This window comes from Rhineura floridana, chromosome 2 (assembly GCF_030035675.1).
Source record: "Rhineura floridana isolate rRhiFlo1 chromosome 2, rRhiFlo1.hap2, whole genome shotgun sequence".
In the NCBI taxonomy this organism is placed as follows: Eukaryota; Metazoa; Chordata; class Lepidosauria; order Squamata; family Rhineuridae; genus Rhineura; species Rhineura floridana.
The window spans coordinates 15758564-15773274 of NC_084481.1; the positions used below are offsets into that span (position 1 = coordinate 15758564).

Here is a 14711-nt window from a genome sequence, read left to right on the forward strand (position 1 = left end):
ACACTTCTCAGGATTCTTTGGGGGGAGCCATGACTGTCTCAAGTGAAATAAAGGTCTGGTGTGGGTGTGGCCCCCTGATTAGCCAAGCCCAGAAGCTGTGAGTCTGGCTTTTAGAACACTGACAGTTGGTTCTTACTGAGAGTGTCCAACATTATCATTCAGTTCAATGCAAAATTTCTTAAATTAATTAAAAATCAGCCAAGCATTTTTTAAACTTTTAAACTGCAGAAGATGAAGGTCAGAGTATGGGGTACTCTGTGATTTTTTAATTCGTTTAAACAGATTAGGAGAACTCTGACAGAAAAAAAGTCCAAAAGGGGTCTGGTTTATTTTATTTATTTATTTATTTATTTATTAAATTTATATACCGCCCGACTAGCAATAGCTCTCTGTCTCTTTTTACACTTTGAACTCTTGATTCTCTCTGACTGTTTTGTGCATCACCATGAAAATTGAGAGGGTTGTTAAGCAAGTGTTTCTGAGCAGGAGTATAAATTTTGTAAAGTTTTGTTCTGAAATGAATTTATGGGAAGCATCAGAACGGCATGGGGGTATTTTCAATTTAACATTGTAGAATGTGAAAAATCCATGCTGACTATAGTATACAGCCACTCTCGTGTCTGTATAATATATGGGGAGACACAAAAAGCTACAAAGAACACTGAAGCTCTACTCCCCAGCCCTTACTCTGCAGTATTAAGGGTGATTTGAAAAAAAAGTGAAAATGGAGATTATCCTTGGAATGCTAAATTCTGTAAAGAAAAGAGCTGAAGAGCTATGGCAAGGCAACCCCCCCAATGACAATCAGAGGGCTAGATTATGTGAGGAAAAATCCAGAGGGAGACAACTTTACCCTCCCCATATTTTTATTTTCAAAATCACATATTTTTGGTCAGAGTTGTGAGTTGCTGAGCTATGGCTTCTAGCAATGTTGTGAAGGTAAAACAGAAATATCTAAATTTGCAATTGGAGCGGTTTGCCAGCTCTCATGTGATACGTTTTCCTGCCCTTGTCACAGGCAGCAAATGATGCAAAGGGGTTGGGGAAGTGCACATGATGATATCAGGGCATGCTGCAGCACAGTAATCCTTCTAAATTTTAAGAAAGGGACCTCGATACAGGGATGTTGCTTTCTGCTGCACTATGTTGACCGTAACATGCAGTCATGCCCTCAGATATCAGACTGAAGACTGAGATCACACCCCACTAAAACTAGAGTAAGTGCTGGGATAGATTTACAAGCAATGCCCACCCCCAGGTAAAAACTGCTAAAACATTTTAAGTAAACATTATCCTAGTTTGAATCTGTATTGGAATGTTTTTAAAGGTCCTTCTAATATGTTTTTATTGTTTATTGCTTGTTTTCCACCCTGAGCTGCTTTGGAAGAGCGGGATATACATTGAATAAAACAAATAAATAAATCGAAGAAATTACAGCTGTGCACACTATCACTGGTCCTTACACAAAGCCTAACTTGTTACTGCTTTTCCTAAAAACCAAACTCACTCTGAGAGAGAGAGAGAGAGAGAGACAGAGTGTTCACGTGCATGCCGTGGTGACCCCTTTTCTCAACATAAGCAAACAATACTGCATTTTGTCTCTGACAAGACCTAATGAATTTTGTTCCCCCCTCTTCTTGTTTTTGTTGACTCCTGAGGAGCTCAGAGTTCAGAACCTGGTTCATGCCTCCCCAGTGACCCATGGTTTGGAGGGTACACATGTCTGTCAGACCAACAGTGAGAAGCAGAAACTGAGTGACCCCTGGGACACGCTGAGTGTTGCATGGCCAGCCCCTCCCAAAACCATGTGGGGAACTCTCCTCATAACAGGTTTCTTAGGGTTCCCTCATTGAAGCCTGAAAAGGAACAGAACGCAGGCCAGAGAGGATTTAGGAACATAGGAAGCTGCCTTCTACAGAGTGACATTCATGGTCTATCTAACTCCGTATTGCCCACACTAACTGGCAGCAGCTCTCCCGGGTTTCAGGCACAGCGTCTTGCCCAGCCCTTTGTTCAAATGCAAGAGATTGAACCTGGGACCTTCCGCATGCAAAGCATGTCCTCCGCCACTGAGCTTCACCCATTCTAGATTTGACTGTCCAAAAGGATGGTGGAAAACTGAGAGGCGGTTTGATGTACGTTGTTATATCCATAGAATCACTTCTCTCTCAGGGCTGGCAATCTAGAGTCAAGCTAGCAGATGCAGCAAGTTTCTGAGATTAAGGAAAGCTATCATGATGGTGGAGAGACAAAGGTCACATCCACACCATACATTTAAAGCACATGGCTTCCCCCAAAGAATTCTGGAAATGGGAGTTTATCCTTCACAGAGCTACAATTGCCAGCAACCCTAACAAACTATAGTTCCCAAGATTCTATGCAGGGTGAGGGGAAGTCATGTGTTTTATATGTATGGTGCAGATGTGACCCTTAGTGCCTGGATCTGCTGTCAGAGTCTTCCGGTTTGAGGCACCAGGCACTTTTCACTGTCCTGTTGTAACAAAGGTTGGCCCCGCAGACTCCCAATTGAGATGTGCAGGCAGAAAATCCAGAGGTGCAGTTTCCCCAGCACTGTGATGAATTGAGGAAAGAATCGTGCTGCCATGAAAAGCATCAGACCTGTAATGTGAGTAGGAACTCAAGAGAATTAGATACGGTTGTATGGGGAATCAGTTGGGGATGGGACCAGTTGGAAAATGAAAGCAGAGCTCTTGGTTATGCTGCACACACTGTTAAGTAAAGTTTGTTCCTTCTAACCTGCATTTGTGGTTCATTTCAAGACTTGCAAATATACCATGGTGTCAGAAGACTACCTAAAAACATAAGGCAGTGAAAAATGGACCAGCTGAAGCCTCCAGGAAAGTTGGTGTTTGAAGGAAATGCAGCGGAGAACTGGAGAAGAAGGAAGCAAGGGTTTGAATTATACTGCATTGCAAGTAGAGCAGATAAGAAAGATGAGAGACTCCAGACAGCATTATTTCTGCATGTAGCAGGTAAAGAAGCAAGAGGTATTTAATACTTTCCAGTTTGATGATGATGCAGATAAATATAAAATTCAAGTTTTGATGAATAAATTTGAAGCATATTGTGTGCCCAGAAGAAATGTTACTTATGAAAGGCACAGGTTCTTCACTAGAATACAGAGTGAAGGAGAAAGTATAGACCAATATGTGACTGATTTGAAGCTTTTGGCTCAGACCTGTGAATCTGGGGAGCTGTGTGATTCTCTTATTAAGGATCACATAGTGTGTGGCATTCAGACAGACTGATTGAGAGCCAAGTTACTGAGAGAGAGTGATTTAACCCTTGAGTGTGCAGTGAATATATACAGGGCAGAAGAAGTGGCTGCAAAACAGATGAAAGATTTTGGGGCAACAGAAAAACAAATGGATGCCTTACAGGGCAAAAGTACCTTTGAAAAGCTAAAAGTAAGCCAGCCTCAGAGCAAATGGAGCCCTGGCACTACTACCAGCCCCCAAGAAAAGGAAATGCCACAGAGGCCTGTAGTAGCAGCAAAGGCCTGCTCCAAGTGTGGTATCAGTCATCATGACATAAATGTTTGTCCTGCATATGGGAAGGAATGCAGAAGATGTGGCAAACTTAATCATTTTGCTAAAAAGTGTAAAACTAGAGATAGAAAACGTCAAGGCAGACAAATGTTCTCAGTAGCAGATACAACTAAAAATGCTCATGATTTCTTCATTGGCACATTGAATTCTACAGCTCTGGAACATGAATGGTGTGTGGATCTTCTCATAAATGATCACAAGTATGTGACCTTTAAGAATGACACAGGAGCACAGGCTAATGCAATGTCTTTAAAAACATACAAAGCCTTGCAAGCTGAACCACTTCAGCATTCAAATACCAGATTAATAACCTACTCTGGAGAAAGACTACATGTGTCTGGTAAACGTAACCTGGATTGCAAATATAAAGATCAAAGAGCTGAGTTGGAATTTCACATAGTAGACTGTGATGCACAAGCTGTACTCGGTCTCCGGGCTGTGACTAATTTAAATTTGGTGCAAAGAGGTAATATAATGAAAAGAGCTTCAGTAGATCAATAGGATGTTGCAGTTGAATACAAAGATATATTTGAAGGCTTAAGTTGCTTACCAGAGAAATACACCATCAAAATCAACCACAGGTTCCACCTGTAATTCATGCACTTCGGAAGGTTCCAGTGGCACTAAGAGATAAAGTCCAAAAGGAACTGACTCGTATGGAGCAATTAAAAGTCATAGTTAAGGTAGAAGAACCTACAGAGTGGGTGAATTCAATTGTGGTTGTAGACAAGCCTGGCCGGGACCAGATAAGAATATGTTTAGATCCAAGAGATATGAACAAGGCAATTTTAAGAGAACATTTTCAATTGCCTACTGTAGAAGTAATTACCAGTAAGCTAGCAGAAGCAGAATTGTTTACTGTTCTTGATGCCAGTAGTGGATTCTGTCAAATTCAGCTAGATGACAACAGTTCCAGGCTATGCACATTTAATACACCTTTTGGCAGGTACCGATTTACAGGAATGCCATTTGGTATCTCTTCAGCTCCTGAGGTCTATCAGAGGATGATCCAACAGACATTTGAGGGTATTGATGGGATCACATGCTACATAGATGATATTCTGGTGTGGGGGAAGACCAAACAGGAACATAATGAGAGACTGAAGAGAGTTCTGGACAGGTGCCGAGAGAGGAATCTGAAATTGAACAAAGTGAAATGCAAATTTGCCATGACTGAAATAAAATATCTAGGACACATCTTAACCAAAGAAGGGCTAAAACCTGATTCATCTAAAATAGAGGCCATCACTGAAATGCCCAGCCCAAGTAACAAAGCTGATCTTCACAGATTTCTAGGAATGGTGACTTACCTAGCAAAGTTTATCCCAAATTTATCAACAGTAACAACCCCTTTAAGACAGTTGTTGGCCCAAGATGTTGAATTTTGCTGGATGTCAGTTCATGAAACAGCATTCACACATTTGAAAGAACTATTAACAAAAGCTCCTGTTTTGAAATATAACGTGAAAGAACCTGTAACTCTGTCAGTGGACGCTAGTTCTACAGGCTTAGGTGCTATACTATTGCAAAGAGGTGCACCTGTTGCATATGCTTCTAAAGCAATGACTGCGGCCCAATAGAACTATGCTCAAATAGAAAAGGAAATGTTGGCAATAGTGATTGGATGCACAAGATTCCATCAGTTTCTCTATGGCAAAAAAGTGACTGTGGAAACAGACCACAAACCATTGGAGGCAATTTTCAGAAAACCTTTGCATAATGCACCTCCAAGAATACAAAGATGGCAGTTAACACTGCAGAAATATCAATTACAAGTGCACTATAGACCAGGCAAAGAATTAGTCATTGCTGATACCCTGTCCAGAGCATATCTTGAACAGGGTGAAGGAATAAGTTTTGAAGAAGTTGAGGTTGCTGTTAACCTCATGTTATCTTATTTACCAATCTCCGAATCAAAACTGAAAGAATTTCAGGTGGCTACTGAAAATGATAGCATTTTGCAAATCCTGAAAAATGCTATTTTGCAGGGGTGGCCAGATAGAAGAGCAGAAGTTCCAGAGTGTATACGTGTTTATTGGAATTACAGAGAGGAATTAAGTGTTCATGATGGACTCATTTTTAAAAGTGACAGAATCGTAGTACCACAAGATTTGAGGAAAGAGATATTGAATATTATACATGAGAGTCATCTGGGTGTAGAATTATGTAAAAAGCAGGCACGAGAAGCTGTATATTGGCCAGGTATGTGTGCCCAAATTGAAGAATTGGTACTGTCATGTACCACATGTCAAACCTTCAGAAATAAAAACCAAAAAGAACCAATGGTACCTCATGAAATTCCAAGAAGACCTTGGCAGAAGCTAGGAATGGACTTGTTTGCATTTCAAAGAAATGACTATCTACTTTTGGTTATTATTCAAAATATGTGGAAATATGTTTGCTTGAGGACACTACAAGTAGGTCAGTAATTTTACACTGCAACTCTATATTTGCAAGACATGGTATACCTGAAGAGGTTGTCAGTGATAATGGCCCTCAATTTTGCTCTAGAGACTTTAAAATGTTTGCCAAAGGTTGGAACTTTGTTCACACAACATCCAGTCCACTATTTCCTCAATCAAATGGAATGGCAGAAAGAGCGATCCAAACAGTAAAGAGGATTCTTAAGAAATCTAGTCAGAATAACACAGATCCTTATCTTAGTTTATTGGATTACAGAAATATGCCTACAGTAGATACAGCCTCACCTGCACAACTTTTAATGGGGAGACATTTAAGAAGCAGGTTGCCTACCTCAGCACCGTTGTTACTACCTCAGCAGGTAAAAGGTGACATACAGACACATCTGAAGAGAAGACAAGAAAAACAGAAACTTTACTTTGACAAAGGTTCAAAGCCTTTACCACCTTTGCAAGTTGGTGATTCTGTTAATGTTTGGGAAGATGGAGTGTGGAAACCAGCGAGAGTGACTGAACAAAACATGACTCCAAGATCGTATTCGGTTCAGACGAATGATTTAGCTGTCTACTGAAGGAACAGAAGAGATCTTCAAAGCACTCCAAGTTGTGAACCAAAAATGGATGAGACTACTGAGACTGCAACTGCACCTCCATCAGAGGTAGACCTATCAGAGTCTCAAGGCAACAAAAGTGGAACAGCTGTAGCACAAAGTGCCAGTGATATACCAGAAAAGATTTTGGACTCTGAGTTACCTGTTACTACATCAAGAGGCAGAGTGATCAGAAAACCAATTCGATATAGATAATAGTTTCTATTTTTTTTGTCTTTATAAAAAAAGGGAGATGTAATGTGAGTAGGAACTCAAGAGAATTAGATACGGTTGTATGGGGAATCAGTTGGGGATGGGACCAGTTGGAAAATGAAAGCAGAGCTCTTGGTTATGCTGCACACACTGTTAAGTAAAGTTTGTTCCTTCTAACCTGCATTTGTGGTTCATTTCAAGACTTGCAAACATAACAAGACCCATGTACTGAAAAGAGTGGTGGATGACTGACTGATCTGAAGATGTGCTTATAACGTCAAGATTATTCACATGGGCAAAGGAAAAATCCCCCAAACTCCTGTAGCAATTTTCTCAATAGCTTTCGATTCAGTACTATTTCTTCCAATACATGAATCTACAATGATAAAAACACAAGGAAAACTACTAACCCTATACATTCTTTCTTCCTATGAAAGATTCTGGTGGAATGGGCATTAAGCAATATGGAGAGAATATGGTGCCATCTCTATTATCTTCTCTGTGCCCTAATGAAAACCTTCCTTTCCCAACAAACCCTTTAAGCGGAGTTTTTTTTATCCCAGCGTGTATCAGTATTGGACTTGAAACTGGTTTTAATATATGTTTTTATTGTTGATACTTTTATCATTAAATCGCTGCAGGATGTTTACAACCAAGAACTGTGCTTTCTTGACCAAAAGTCTTAATGGAAAAGCTGCAGGCCTGATTCACCTAATCATTCATTTCAAGGAAGTAAAATTTGTGTGTGTGTGTGCACGTGTGTGTGAAAGAGAGAATGACTGATTTTGTGAATGCACCAGAAAGTGTTGAGATCTTGACTATCCCTTTTTTTCAAACAGCATTAAAAAAAACCTTTAAGGCATTTTCAAAAAATCAATTACATTAAAATGGTACGCGTTACCATTTACTACAGCATTCATAATTAATGGTTATATTTTAAAGGACATTCAGTACCATGTCAAAAATGTTCATGTAGACTGGACCTCTTCGCATAAACTGCAAGATCATATCTAGTAAGCAGTTGTAAAACCAAATCAGAGGGAAAAGTGGCATAGGCCCATAAAACCATTTGCAATAATGTATTCATGCAAAAGTGCTAAAAAGAATGTGAACGCATGGTGTATAGCTACTATCACCCAAGAGAAAGAGCTTTGATCCTGGATCCGGATGACCTTGCTTCAAGCCCTACCTGGGTCACAGAGTCACTATGGGGCCTCAGTATCAATTTTTCTCTCATCTTCCATCCCCCATTTGTAAAATGGGATATCTCAGAGGCTTGTGAGGGCAACCTCACTAAAAATTATAAAGCACTTTGCAAATTAACAATGTTATAGAAATATTGGTTTTTCAGTGGTATTTCTAATGTGGATTTGTGAATGTGAAAATCTGTACTAGCTTGCAACGTCATATGGATGACGGTGAATTAATGAGGACACAAAGCAATAACATTGCAGATTATACAGTCATATGGATGGGCCCCTTTGTCACCCCCCAATCCCAGTTCATTTTTTCAGAAAACCATCAGGGCGATTATATGGTTTCTATCATGAAAAGGCGGGTATAAATGAAATAATAAATAAATAAATAAATATGTATCTGTGATGTTTACTTCTTGGTATAATCAAGAACAATGGATGGCATTCAATGTTAGTCCTGCTCAGAGTAGACCCATGGAAATTAATAGACATGACTAACGTAGGTTCATTCATTTCAATGGGTCTACTCTGAGTAAGTTGCATACAACCCTAAACTGATATAACCAACAGTTATATCACAAGGGAAGAATTTATATTAGGCCTAGTTCCCACTGAGGTAGTAAACTTGCACATTAGTTGTTTCATAACGGCATGCTAAAACAAAAACTCCCTGTGCACAGAACACTAGATATTATGGAAAAGTACTCTAGCCTTGTCTTTTCCTTAAGAAAATAGTCTTCCATGTACAGGGATTATTTTTCAGTTGGAGAGAGATTCAATCACATGAGCTGCACTTGAAGTCAAAACACTTGAAGTCAAAATATCCTAGTGAATACTGGACCTTAGATTAGTGCTACTTGCAATTTGTAGTACTGGTTCTCAAGGCATTCTTCCTTATATTGTGCAAAATTGCTGAAGCAGCAGCAGTTACAGATATTCAGTTAGGAAATCATGTTTCTAAACTGGTGATATTGTATAACCTTGTGCATGATCAGGTGCAACCATTCCTATGCTAACTAGACTCCACCCTTTTAAAAATGAAATTGGGTTCTCAGATAATCCATTACCACCCCAATGGGAGTGGTAAGGAATGCCTACAATAAACATGTGTCTCTGCACTATCCATACCCTACAGAAAGCAGGCATATTGTTCAAAACACAGACTATACCAGCAGGCTTGCAGAGTGAAGAGATGGTTGCTTCCATCACACAGTTCCTAAGAATATCAGGGAAGCTGACAGTCAATGCAAATGTGGAAATTCTGGCTCAGGCAAAATCTTAGGAATACTGAAGTAACTTAAAAAGGGACATTATCCTACCTAAACTGCACTATCTGAGTGTCTTCAGGTTAGATGTTTAGTATTATAATTTGCTCAAATAAGCCCAAGTTCAGAGGGGGGGGGGGAAACTAGTGAACAAAAAAATTGCAGGAACATAAATGAACCTTGGTGCTAAAAGAAAAACACAGCCTATGATGCATTGTTCTTTTTGCTACTGCTGATATCCAAGAAAGACTGTTGTACCTCCTGGTACAAAACAGATACCTAGCAATGTAATCCTAACCTCAAGCACACGCCACACACATATTATTTATGGGCTCCTCTGATACAGGTACTTTCTTCTCCTGTACTTTATCACCAATGAATGGCTAACCCCCCACTCCCGCTATTAATGTAAACTAATGTAATGTAAACTAATACAAACCCAGGGCTCTCACACAGTACAGGCCAGGCAGTAGGGGAGCTGTTTTTAGTCTGAGGATTGTGCTTGGGATTCTTACAGTGTCAGATTTCCCGTTACCAGACCTAGAATCCTGGGTCCAGGCACGACTGCGGTTGAGCAGTATTCACAGACCACTCTGCGACTTTATGTATTACATAGCTCTGACTTCTCAAGGCTTTACAGATCCACAAAAAAATAATGATTTTATGACCTAGGTTACTGAGTGGAAAAAGAAAAGCCTTCACATATCCTACCTATATTTGCTTTGGACTGCATGAAGCTGTAGTTCCTTTACTGTCTGCCGGCAGTGTAATTAATTCAAGCAAGGGCACAGTTTTTGCAAAGTTGAGAGATAAGTGGCTGACTCCTCATTCACACACCTGCACACAGCTATAACTCCAACACCACCATGGCCATCCCCAATTCATCTTCAGTGTGAAAAAAAATCCGAGATGCTGTGCAGATCCAAAATATTTTGCATCCTTTTTCTGTTCCTGTCTACAGAAAGAAAACGAGTGCTGAAAAACTTCACCTATGCTTACTGGGAATAGCCGGTGCCTGATTAAAACTTCCTAAAATGGCAAGCGGAATTCATTCTTAATATTAAGGGCTGTCAAATAAAAATCATTTAACGTGGCTGTTTTAACTAGTCGGCACCATTTGATTTGAAAACTCAATGCTAACCTACTTAAGGACATGGACAGACTGCTCCAGCAAAGTAATGAGATGCAAAGGAGAACCAGGGCTCTTGTCAATTTAAAAGTTGTGTAGAATAATTTCCCTCTTCCAGACAACCATTATTATTAAGCTATTGGAGATATTAGTCTACACCCGGTTACCCTGTCCCCCAGAGATGTTAAGTATCCAGTTATGAAAAGTATGCACAGGCGCACAAAGATATTTTGGCCATTGTACTTTACCATTGGTTTACTGCTGGAACTAATGAGTTCTCCTGCCACTTTAGTGCACTCCGCCAGTAGTTTGATATTAAATCAAATGTGTTTTCAACTGGAAAATCAAGCAGTAGTATCCCTGGGGAACAAACATTAAAGAGGCTGCACAGACAGTTCTTAGATTTAATTGTAACCTACTTCTGTCCTGCCACAGTGCCATAGCTGTCTAAGGTGTCTTGTGTCACATGTTGCTTAGTGTATGCTCCTTTCATTTCTTTCTCACTACAGGGGTATGTGAGAGAACCATTCCAAAATATGAGAATGGAGGGAGAGAGAAAAGAGTGCAAACAGAAAACAACTGTATCAGAGTATTTGCCACATAACAGGTGAAGCTCAAAACTCATTACTGGGTGAACTGAATCAGATTAGCAAGGGCCATAGCTCAGTGGCAGAGGACATGCTTTGCATGCAAAAGGTCTCAGGCTCAATTCCTGGCACCTCAGGTTAGGGCCAGGAGATATCTCCATCTGAAACACCAGAGAGCTGCAGCCAGTCAATGTGAACAATATTGAGCTAGATGGATCAATGGTCTGACTCCCTGTAAGGCAGTTTCCCCCATGTTCCTACATGTAAACTACTCCAGGAGAAAAACATTATGAGTAATGTTGCATTTATTTGGAAATATCCCATCGAAATATCCCATTGAACCAAATGTGGCTTCCTTGTGAAGAAACATACCTTGGGTTGGACTGTAAATGCACCCGGTGCTCACTCCACATACCCTAGGACTCCACCCAAAACATCTCAACACAAAAGTGACCAAACCCAAGAAGTCAGAAAGACACCTTTTATTTAATACTAACATTTTTTCTTGTGTTCAAGCTGGACCTCAATGGTGGCTGCCATGCTATTGTGATCCTTAGTGAAATAAAGGCAAGAATAAGACATGAATGACATAATAGATTTTGGACTAAGGCACAAAAGAAAGGGACCATTCGGATGACTTTCTTTAGCCTACCGACTCTTTATATTCAGATCATCCCATGCAATGCTAGCTTCTTCTCTAAGAGGGTCTGTGGAATTAAAGAACCTATGCAGCTATTTTGTGACCTTTTCAAGACGGAAAGGGGCAAAAGTAGATTGTATTGACTTACTACTTAAATTAACAACATGTGTCATTATGTATGTTGCACATTATTCCACCCTGCATAATACCTTGAGAGTCATTAACCTCTTGCCACCAACAGCTCCCATCTCCATACTAACTAGTCAAGCTTTTGTGTTACAACCCCTTTACCCTATTTAGACGAGCCAGGATTAGGATTGGGGTCTCTCTCTGGCCTTTTGTTCCTTGGATCAGCATGGTTGAGGCCTTTATGTAGAGAAAAACACTCAGCTGTGTGGAAATAGTGCTTTGCATCTCATTGAATTAACCTTTCTGCTCAGTCTAGAGATGGGGCTATGAAAGAAATCTTACCCAATCTCTTTTGGCCACAAAGGAGGCATTTTTGCTTCACATTTTGGTGGGGTGGTGATGATTCTCTGGCCGCTTTTATCACAGCAGCAGATGGAGGACACTTTCCCATCTCAATCTGGGCTTGCGACATGTGATTTGGTTGCTCACGATGGATGGACAGAGGGCCTGACGAGATTGGGGACAGGCAACCACCAGTCAGCAGCAGGAAATGTAGGTGAGGCCTGGAGCCCGCTTTTTGGTACTATATTTATAAACATGAAATTGTCAGTAGCAGGCAGGAGACAATGGCAACCTATTGGGATCTAGGTTCTGGAGGGATCACAGATAAATTCACTAGGCAAGTCCTAGTGAATGGGGAAAAAAGTAGAAAAGATTCTTATTTGGGAGGAGGAATCACTGCTGTAAAATTCTCATCTTGGAGATGTTGAAATGGAGGAGAGGAGGTAGCAATGAGGATAATGCAGCAGCCTGAAGAAAACCAAACAGATCTCTAGAGCTCACTTGGTCGCCCTACAATAGCGCAATGGGCAAGGGGTGCAGGAGAACACGAGATGTAATTGCAAGAAAAACAAGCCACTACTGTGCCAGAATGAAGCCTAGATCCCAACAGGTTGCCATTGTCTCCTGCCTGCTACTGACTTCCCCCTTGCTGTGCGAGTAACTAAACAGCTAAATAGAAAAGGCTATAGGAAGGAGGATAAATTGGGCTAGTACGTGGGGTACATCTTGCATAAAATCAAACTAAGTCAGCAAAGAATCAGATGACAGAAAATTAGTCCAACAGGCTAGAATTCTGTATGCTGGGAACTGCCAAGATCCCAAGATGATGTTGTTTCTGTTTTTAAAATAAGTAATTCTGGTGTGTGGACAAAAATATCTACTCTCACACACAAAGGAAAAGAGCAGCTCTGGCTCTAAGGAATGGGACTGCAGAAGAACTATTGCAATGTATGTAATAATTCTCCCTTTTGTCTGTGCATTCACTACATTATTAGTATCCAAATCATTCTATAAAGCACTTTGAAAGTCACATAAAAAACACATTTTAATCAGTTCTCATTTTACACATGAAATGAATTTAAAACACAATGAACATTCAGCCACATTGTTAAAATGATTTTCAACAAATAGAAGCCATTAGAGAGTCTCCTTAAGTAATGACAACTGGTGCAGAGGCTCTAGCTATTCAAATATTGTATTATTATTAATACACAGCCTGATATTTAGAAGCTGCATAAAACACTATAAGAGGTTATTAATGCTATTACATAACGTTTATTTTTAACATTATCTTTCATCTAAATTAAAGCATTTTTTGCTGTTTTCCCTCCTTGCTGTCAGTGCTCTCCCTCCTTGGCTATATTCTGTGATTAAAAGAAATATGCCTCAATAAATCACAAACATACAGGGACAGAACAGATTGTATTTTCCCTCTGCTTTATTATTTTATTTCTAGATATAGTAAACTCAATCAAACTCATTGAAATCTACCCTCTTATTTTCCATCTTTGCAGTAAAAAAACAAAACAGCTTAAGCTCAAAGGGAGGTCACTTTTTTTTTTTAAAAAAGAAGCTTTGTCATTGGTTTTATTTAGATATTTCAATGCATGCTTTTGCCTAGGTCTCACTGTACAGCTATGCCCTTAAGCAGGTAACAAAAACAATTAATCATGTTTCTATTTCTGCTAGTTCATGTGTCACTCCTATCTGCACACATAAAGGTGTTTATGTAAATACGAAGGTATTTTGGAAGGTAACAGCAATCTCAGCTTTATACTCTTGGCAGTCATTTTGCTGGTGTCCAAAATCTTATTGTGGACTCCTAAGTTCACATGACTTCACCAGTCGAGTAACCAACTTCCCCCATACTTTAATTTTATTTTTTTTAAAAAGATGTTTTAAAGATTTATTTTTAAAGATGTTTTAAATGTGTGGTTTTTTTAAGCTGTTTTAAAGATGTTCTTAGTGATTTTGTTTGCTGCCCTGGGCTCCTTCTGGGAGGAAGGGCAGGATAATAAATAAATTAATAAATAATACTACTTCAAGAGAAACCAGTTCCAATGAAAGCCAAGCAATTTGATGAAAGTAAACATTGTTGCTGGCATCCTTTCTTTGCCTATCAGAGAATTATGATTCCCATCAAGAACTTCTACTTTCATACCAGAAAAGCTTTCATAGCTATAGCAACTGAAGAATAGATTACTATTTTCCTCTTAATCAGACAAAACTCAGATGGTAGATTTGAAGGGAGGGAGCCATTCACCTTTGATAATTCACTGATATTTACAGAGCTTAATTTGTTAAAGAAAACTGATTGCATTAATTAGCAATGATATACCGGTGTTAATAACTACAATCAAGAGGCATTAAGTACACCAGTGATTCATGATTGGTACATTTAACCTCTATGGTCATCAGTATGCATCTTTGCACTAACCAGAGGACACAGCTGGAGGTTTCTTGCATTCCTAGATCCAGAGAAGGCAGAAACTCTAATTGTATATTGGTTGGCACAGAAATGCAGTATCTCTGATCTTCATAGTCACTAACAGAGGTTGGGAAAGCATTCCTACCTGCCCCCCGCCACCAATATTGCTGTACCTTCATGGTTATTTGACGGAAATACACTTT

The 14711-nt window shown here is 39.7% G+C and overlaps 1 protein-coding gene across 3 annotated transcripts in view; it reads right to left on the bottom strand.

Moving 5' to 3' along the window:
- Window positions 1-14711, bottom strand: part of PARD3B (par-3 family cell polarity regulator beta) — an 894180-nt gene that overhangs the window by 20995 nt on the left and 858474 nt on the right. The window contains exon 23 of one of the 3 annotated variants that reach the window (XM_061607919.1): window positions 4577-4705. The exons of 1 other annotated variant lie outside the window; for it this stretch is intronic. In XM_061607919.1, coding sequence (XP_061463903.1) covers window positions 4615-4705 — 91 coding nt within the window. In that variant the 3' untranslated portion in view covers window positions 4577-4614. Of the gene's footprint in view, window positions 1-4576; window positions 4706-6325; window positions 6376-14711 lie in introns of those variants that run through there. One more of the 3 variants, XM_061607920.1, reaches the window with a different exon arrangement.